We start from the raw sequence: 8,136 nt of genomic DNA on the forward strand, positions 1-8,136 counted from the left end.
CCGTCCCCACAGATCACAAGCGGTCCCCGTGACCAGAGTCCCCTCTGTCCCCGTGGTGAGGCTCCTGCCTGTCCCCACGGCCGGAGGCCCCGTTCCCGGCCCCGCAGCGCCCCGCTCCGCGCCGCGCACCCCCCGCAGGCCGCCCGGGGCGGGTCCCGGCCGTCCGAGCCCTGCGCTTTCGCTTTGCCCGCGGGCCCCGCCCGAGGCCCCGCGCGGCTCCGGACCCCCGGGGCGGGCCGGGGCGGCCTCGCGGAGCCCGTCGGTGGCACGATGAGGCCGTGCCGGGCCGGGGCGGCGGGCTGGGGCTCGGCAGCTGCGCTGGTTGTGCTGGCGGTGCTGGTGGCGGCCGTCTTCCTCCTGGTGCTGGGCCCGGACGGGGACGCTGCCCTTCCCGCGAGGACTAAAGTAGGTGCCCGGGGCCAGGAACGGCCGCCAGCCCCTTCCACTGCTCGGCCCGGCTCCTGCCCCGGCACTGCCGCTTGCGAGGCTGCCCAGGACCGGCCCAGCTTTTCCGGGCTTAGCAGAGGCAGGGCCTGGCAGGCCGGGCCCCACACCGTGGTCCCATCTCCTGGGCGAGGAGGGGAAGGCGAAGGGCAGCCTTCCTCCCGCAGTGCGCCGTCCTCACCCAGGCGCTTGCTCTTCCCTGGTGTCAGACCTCTGGACCGCGCGGTGCTTTCCTTCTCTCTCTCCTATTGCTTTCTGCTGTCGTCTCATACGGGCTTTTGCAGACTTGTTAAAAATCACAGATTTTTGTGAGATCTGCCACGGCTGCAGGTCTGACAGCAGCTCTGGCTGAGCTCTGTAGCACGTGTCGGGATGCCTCCCTGCTCCGCGCATCCTGCAGCCGTCCTGCCTGTCTTCCCTCTGCGGTGGCTGCCTTGGCTGGCCACGTCAGGGCCTTAGAAGAGAAGCGGGACCGGGGAAGGGAGGCTGAGGGTGCAGTCTGGTGCTGCTGGCGGGTACATGTAGGAAGCGAGACTTCCCATGGCAGTTGGTGCAGCCCCAAGAATGCTGTCACCTCGTGTCCCCTCTGCCTCCCCAGTACGGAATGGTGTTTGACGCTGGCTCCACGCACACGGCTCTCTACATCTACCAGTGGCCTGCAAACAAGGAGAATGGCACAGGCATTGTCAGCCAGGTGGAAACGTGCACCGTGAATGGTGAGTGTGCCAGGACAGGTCTGCCCATCTGCCCCAGGTTGTTGTCCCTAACTCCTGCAGCATGGTGGGCGACCTGAGTCTTACAGCCTGTGCTGTGCCAAAAAGAGATGGCCCAGAAGAACCAAACTAAACTGTTGTGGGGGAGAGGCTGTGGTTTAGGGAGCCCTAGAGTATCAGGGTGAGGTGCCCAGAGGCTGCCTAGAGGTGGGGAAGAAATTGGGCCCCCAGTTAGCACAGCTCGTGGAACCAGTCTTGTCTTACAGCCGGGTGTTGTGCTTCATCTTGCGGCCTTGGGTGTTGGAAGTGCAGAGCTTGAGTCTTCTCCAGTGCAACCAATTCTTTAGCTCTTCCCATAACATCTCTTTACAGTTTCTTTCATGACTTTAAGTGTGTCTTCATGTTCCCACGAGGCCTCCTAAGAGCTCTTCAGATAAATGTTAATGTGTCTCCGTTGAGTTTTTGCTTGCGTTTCCTACCTGCTCTTTGGGTCAGTACCTGTCTTTTAGGTATGCCCAAAACACAGAGTTTTGGGCAGTGACTGAGACTTCTGAGTATTGCCAGGGAGGCTGAGAGAGCTCCCTGGGCGGTAGGATGGGTGGACATGTCCTCTGCTATCTCATCCCTCCTGGGCTGGCTCCATCAGGGGGTGCTCTCTTGCAGGATCTGGCATCTCCAGCTACGCAGATGACCCCGCTGGGGCTGGAGCCAGCCTGAAGCCCTGCCTGGACAAGGCCATGACGCTCATCCCTGCAGAGCAGCAGCGGGACACCCCCGCCTACCTGGGGGCCACAGCGGGCATGCGGCTGCTGAGGTACTGGCGCTGCCTGGAGCTGTGCACCTCCACAGCCCTGCCCCAAACCCTCAGAGCCTGCTCTCCAGTGAAAGCAGCAATGGGACAGGGCTGCTGGTGATGGGAAGGGCTCAGAGGTTATGTTGCAAGGTTGAAGGGACACTTTGCCCTCCTGGCTAGCATCTCTGGTGGACCCATTTGTGGTGGGGAACCAGTGACCCTCTCGTTACACATTTTCTGCCCGTACCATGCTCTCCTTCCCTTGGCAGGGAGCAAAACAGCACAAAAGCTGATCAGGTCTTCGCTGAGGTCACCAAGGCCATTCGAGAGTACCCTGTGGACTTCCGTGGAGCTCAGATCCTCACAGGGAATGACGAGGGCACCTTTGGCTGGATCACCGTCAACTACCTGCTGGAGACACTCATCAAAGTATGGGATGGTGAGAGGACAGACGGGAGGGAAGGTCTCACTGTGTTGGGAGATCCTGCTTTGATGGAGCGTCCTCAGTATTTCTGGGCATCAGGGTCAGGATCCCCTGGGGTCAGTCGTTGTTTGAAGGTGAAACAGGGAAATCTGGAGCTGCATCAGCCCCCACAGTGTCTGGAGGAGCCCTAGAGGTTGTGAGGCCAGTGAACTGTGGGTCCCCTCTCCCTGCCATGCTGTAGTTTGAGCTGGGAAGCCAATACTCCCGTGCTCGCCCTGCACTGGGTCTGTGTGCCCTGTAAGTGAGTCTCGGTTCGGGGCAGTGTTCCTTCACAGGCAAGTGGACCCACCCACCAGTGGAGGATGCCGTTGGAGCTCTGGACCTTGGTGGGGCTTCCACCCAGATCACATTTCTTCCTGGGACCACCATAGATGACAGCAACACAAGAGCTCTCCTCAGACTGTACGGGACCAACTACTCCATTTACACCCACAGCTACCTCTGCTATGGACAAAGGCAAGCCCTGAAGAGGCTGATGGCATCTTTACACCAGGTAATTGCCTCCAGCCTTGTGCTCATCTCCTGCAGCCAAAGCCCTGATCTCACTGAGCTGGGCAGGCAGCACGTGCTGGGTGTTGTGACCAGGGGGCTCAGTGCCTTTGTGCAAGCAGCAGTCAGGATAGCGGATGCAATGGGGCCACCTTTTCAGGAGCCACCTCAGGTGTGTCCCAACATCAGGGCAGGAATGAAACAGGTGGAGTCAGATGCCTGGCGCCTGACCACAGGCATTGCCAAGGCAGCTGGTGCCCGGGGTCCTGTCCCAGGGCCATCTTGCCCACCCACTCTCCTTCCCTGTCCTGATGGAGGGGCTGTGCCAGCCCAGCCTCAGTCACAGCTGCTAGAAGGACCTGAGTCCTGGGGGAGGGAACACACTGGGTGCCAGGAGGTTGGGGAAGACACAGTGGGATTTTTTAGCATACGTCTGGTAGGGAATAACTTGGGTTTATGAGAAGGAGTCTGAATAGGCTGGTCTTCAGAGGCAGGTGCTGGGAGAGTGGAGGGAGGTGTCGTTGCTGCTCAGGGTAGCACTCGTGTCTGTAGCGTGGCTGAGGGGCAAGGTCTCAATGCCAGCTCATGATGCTTGGAACAAGAATGGGCAAAAGGCAACATCCAGAGCATATTAGCGGACAGAAATCGGTATCCATTTCATTTCTGATTAAGTGGTTTCTCAGCTTTGGCTCTGCCTCTGAGTCTGGTGACACTAGAAAGGAAGAATGGGGACAAAATGGGTGCACACTCAGCACAGGGCACAAAACCCCAAGGCCCTGGGCATGCAGCTGTTGCTGTAGCTGATCCCTGACTGCGACATGGCATGCCCTGGCTGTGCCTACAGCACTGTGCCTGCGCCTCATAGCATGGTCGTGGCCTGGTATCGATGAGACCCCATGGGCAGTGGGGCCTGCGTGATGGCAGGGTGCCTGCATCTGGGTGTGGGAACAGGCACTGTCTGTGGGCTGCTTCTCTCCATCCTCATCCTCAGTGCCAGAGTGATGCTAATGCCTCCCTCTCTCTCCAGGGCAACCTGTCTTCCCAGCACATATCGCACCCCTGCTACCCCAGGGGATACCAGGAGAACGTCACCATGGCAGAGCTCTACAACAGCCCCTGTGTCCCCGCACCGAGCACACCCAGCCCTGCACAGGTCCTCACGGTAACGGGGACAGGGGACCCGGCAGCGTGCAGCGCTGCCATGCAGAAACTCTTCAACTTCACCTGTGGGACCAACAGGACGTGCGGGTTCAACGGGGTTTATCAGCCGCCCGTGCGGGGACAGTTCTTTGTAAGGAGCATCCGACCCCACGGTGGTGGTGTGGGTGTGGGGTTTTGGGGCACCAGAGGCTGGCCAAGGCTCTGGGAAACCTGTTGTGGGAGGAAAGTGAATAGTGCCAGTGACAATGGATGCCTTGAAAGCTGGGGTGTTCCTGATGCATGGAGACATGCAGGGTGCTCACTGGTGTGCCAAACAGACTACCATATTCTGTATTTCCAGAGTCTCTAGGGCTCTCTTCAAGCTGGTCAGCGGGCAGCACCCTACGTGGTCTGCCCCGTGGACACCCGCAGAGCACCCAGAGTGAGGGTGGAGGTTGGCAGGAAAACCTGGGCCCTTCACTAACCTGCTGATTTTGGTCATAAACACCCACAGGCCTTTTCAGGGTTTTATTACAGCCTTCACTTTCTGAACCTGACTGGAGAGCAGTCCCTGAGCTCAGTCAATGACACTCTCTGGAAATTCTGCACCAGGAATTGGAAGAAGGTAAGATCCCACCTAGCTGCTGCTGGCCCCTGCCCATATTTCACCCAGCCTGGACGCTGGGCAGCTTGAGGGCCTGCCACAGCCTGTCCCGTGCTGCGCAGAAGGGCAGCTGGAGGGAGCTGGAAAGAGCACAAAGATCTCTGGGCAGGGAGAGAGGTGGGAGAGCAGCCTGCAGCCTCACAGCTGCTGCTCCTGATTGCACTTCCCCACTGGCTGCCTCCCTTTGCTCTTCCACATCTACAGCTGCAGAAGGAGTTCCCCACTGCGAACAGGACCCACCTCCGTGACTCCTGCGCAGCCAGCTCCTACACCCTCACCCTCCTGCTGCAAGGCTACAAATTCAACCACAAGACATGGCACAACATCCACTTCCGCCACCAGGTAGGAAAGCGCCCGGCTGCCACCTTGCCTTGCAGCTGCTTCGCTAAGCTTGCACACTTGTGCCCACCCTGCTCTGCCCCACCAGGGTGCAGGAACAGGGGATGATAGGTTGGCACAGCCCACCACCCACATCCAGGCTTGCCTGATACTTTGCAACCCTTCACATCCCTCTTCCTTCTGTGTCTGCACAGGTCTCAAATGTAGATGTGGGCTGGACTCTGGGCTATATGCTCAATCTCACCAACATGATTCCCCCGGAGACCCCCCAGAGTGTCATAGGGCTCCCAAGAAGCAACTGGATAGCAGCCACGATCTTGCTGGCCGTCATGCTGGTTCTCACCTTCTGCCTGCTCGTGGCTATGTGCTACCAGAAGAACTACTCCGGTTATGAGAGCCTCTAGCAGTGCTGGCTGCAGAGGCTGCTGCAGCCACCTGGTCCTGCTGCCAAGCTTGTGCAAGGAGCTGCCAGTGGGGGAATGGGCCCCATGTCCCGGAGCTGTGAACTTGCAATGTGGGGCACCTGTGTCATGGCCTGCTGAGCTGGAAGCAGCACAGGCCTTAAAAAAAAAAAACACAGAACCAACCAACCAACCAACCAAAAAAAACCAACAAAAACACAAGACAAAACAAACAAACAAAAAAAACCCACCCTGTAACTGTGTGCTGTGTGGTTTCTCTTTCCCCTTGCTGCTGGTTGAAGAAGCCTCTAGGAGAAAGGGCATGGCTGTGTGGGGCAGGGCTCAGCGCTGGGGGCTTGGCAACAGCAGTGATGGGAGGCAGCTATGACCAGAGCGGCCAGGAAGAGAGAAGGGGTGTCTGGCAGTAACAGGATCATCGCAGGGCTGGTCGCCACCTACAGCAGATATCCCAGGTGGGACAGAGGTGCCACCTAGAGGGATGTTGGGGCCATGGGGGAAAGTTGGCCTGGGCTCTGCCCAGGACTGGGAAGCTGTGGGAGGTGGGGAGTCACAGAATCACAACATGGCTGAGGCTGGAGGCACCTCTGGGTCCCTCTGATCCAAGCCCTGCTCCAGCAGGCCTCCTCCTTTCCCAGCACCATGTCCATGCAGCTTTGGAGACTCCACAACCTCTCTGGGCAGCCTGTGCCAGTGCCCCACCATCCACACGGCACAGAAGGGCTGCCTGGTGCTCGTAGGGAGCCTCCTGTGCTCCAGTTTGTGCCCTTTGCCTCTTGTCCTGGCACTGGGCACCACTGACGAGAGCGGCCTCCCTCCAAGCATTTCTAGGCACTGATGAGATCCCCCCGGAGCCTCCCCTTCCCCAGGCTGAGCAGTCCCAGCTCTCTCGGCCTCTCCTCACAGCAGAGGGGCTCCAGGCCTTTGCCTCTCCTTGTGGCCCTTCGGGGGACTTGCTCCAGGTCTCTTGTTCTGGGGAGTCCCGAGCGGGACCCAGCCCCCAGGGGGTGGCCTCAGCAGTGCTGGAAGAGGGGAAGGATCACCTCTCCCCACCTGCTGGTATTATTTTCCCTAATGCAGCCCAGGGCACCATTCCCTGCCTCCTTTGCCCCGAGGGAGGGCCGGTTGCTGCCTCACGGTCAGCTTGGTGCCCAGCAGGGCCCTTCTGGCCAGGCTGCTTCCAGCTGGGTGCCCCCAGCACGTCCTGGTGCCGGGGCTGTTCCTCCCCGGGGGGAAGGACCCTGCACCTCTCTCCCTGGGGAACCTCAGGCGGATCCCATCAACCCATTCCTCCAGCCTGTTGAGGTCCCTCTGGTTAGCAGCAGGGCCCTCTGGTGCATCAGCAATGCCACCCCATTTTGTGCCAGCTGTACACTCGCTGAAGGTACGCTCTGCCCCTTCATCCAGATCATTAATGAAGTTGTTAAACACGTCTGGACCCAGAGCTGACCCCTGGGGCACACTGCTAATGACCCTCCAAGGGTGTGGCTGTTCAGTCCACCTCAATCTACCCATCCAGCCCCTACTTCAACAGCTTCTCTATGAAGATCTTATGGGGGACATTGCCAAAGACCTTACTGAAGTCTGGGTAGACAATAGATGGGAGCAGCCCCCCTGTTTTCCCACACAAGGTCCATCTTTTGTCATTTGTGCCCTGTGTCTGTGCCAGGCAGGTATCTCGCCCTCCCTTTCCAGCACCCAGGCGATTTGGGAACCCCAGCTCTTGGAAGATGTCCTTGTCCTGGTGCCCCCCCAAGGTCCGGTGGGCACTGAGTGGGGCGAGCACCCTGCTCCCTGCAGCACTGGGCGGTGCTGAGGGGATGGATTTCACTTCCTGTGACTGGGGCAATCATTCTGTCCCCTTTCCCCTGAGTTCCTGTCGTCATCATAACCAGCCCTTACCTGGGACATGGAAGCAATAAAATCTTATCTGCTCAGGAGCAATAGAACAAGCATTTCTGTCTTTGCTGCCTTTTGCAATGTTTATTTCTGGATAACAGGAGTGGTTGGGTGCTTGCCTCTCTGCAGCAACAGCAAATGTCAGCTCTGTACTGCTGGGAGGCAAATGTGCTGCCGGCAAATAACAAGATGAATCATGCGCAGGGCAGATAAGGAGTGAGCAGGACCAAAGGCAAAGGCAAGGACACAGCTGTGGGCAGGACCCAGTTCAGTGCCCTGTGCAGGTCAGGGCAGGACTTGCAGCCTGCTGGAGTCACAGCCTGACACCCAGAGTGCACAGGACTTGTGCTGGCGGGACAGCCCGGTGTCTGGGAAGGTGCTTGGGAAGGGTGATCCCTTTATCCCATTATGGAAGGGAAGAGAGGGGTGGGAAGGGATGGGGAGGGGAGGGGATATGGGCCCTGTGGGGAGGCATGGACCACCCTTCTGGCGCTGGATGCTCAATTTGCCTTTCATCTCCAAGGCCATCAGCTGAGCCCAGACAATGGGTATTTAGGAGAGCCAGCTGGGGCACCACAGAGCCTTGCATACCCTCAGGCTGGCAGACTTGGCAGGGACCCTCCTGGCTGTTGGTGACCATGGTCAGACCCAGCACTGGAGGAAGCACCCGGCCACCACGTGCCTGTGGCCACAGGCTGCTGGTCTGGCACCCAGGTCCTCCATGGCTCGGCTGGCTCTGCCCAGCCCCACGC

At 59.2% G+C, this 8,136-nt stretch overlaps 1 protein-coding gene across 1 annotated transcript; it reads left to right on the forward strand.

Moving 5' to 3' along the window:
* The first annotated feature begins 160 nt into the window (after nt 1-160).
* Nucleotides 161-6,144, forward strand: LOC121057519 (ectonucleoside triphosphate diphosphohydrolase 8-like). Its single transcript, XM_040531846.1, has 9 exons — nt 161-405; nt 1,043-1,160; nt 1,821-1,971; nt 2,220-2,379; nt 2,697-2,927; nt 3,951-4,214; nt 4,578-4,688; nt 4,932-5,069; nt 5,261-6,144. Exons 1-9 carry the CDS (start codon nt 271-273, stop codon nt 5,468-5,470), a joined length of 1,518 nt encoding a protein of 505 aa, XP_040387780.1. The 5' UTR covers nt 161-270; the 3' UTR covers nt 5,471-6,144.
* Nucleotides 6,145-8,136: the final 1,992 nt, after the last annotated feature.

The sequence above is a fragment of the Cygnus olor genome, chromosome 19 (assembly GCF_009769625.2).
Source record: "Cygnus olor isolate bCygOlo1 chromosome 19, bCygOlo1.pri.v2, whole genome shotgun sequence".
In the NCBI taxonomy this organism is placed as follows: Eukaryota; Metazoa; Chordata; class Aves; order Anseriformes; family Anatidae; genus Cygnus; species Cygnus olor.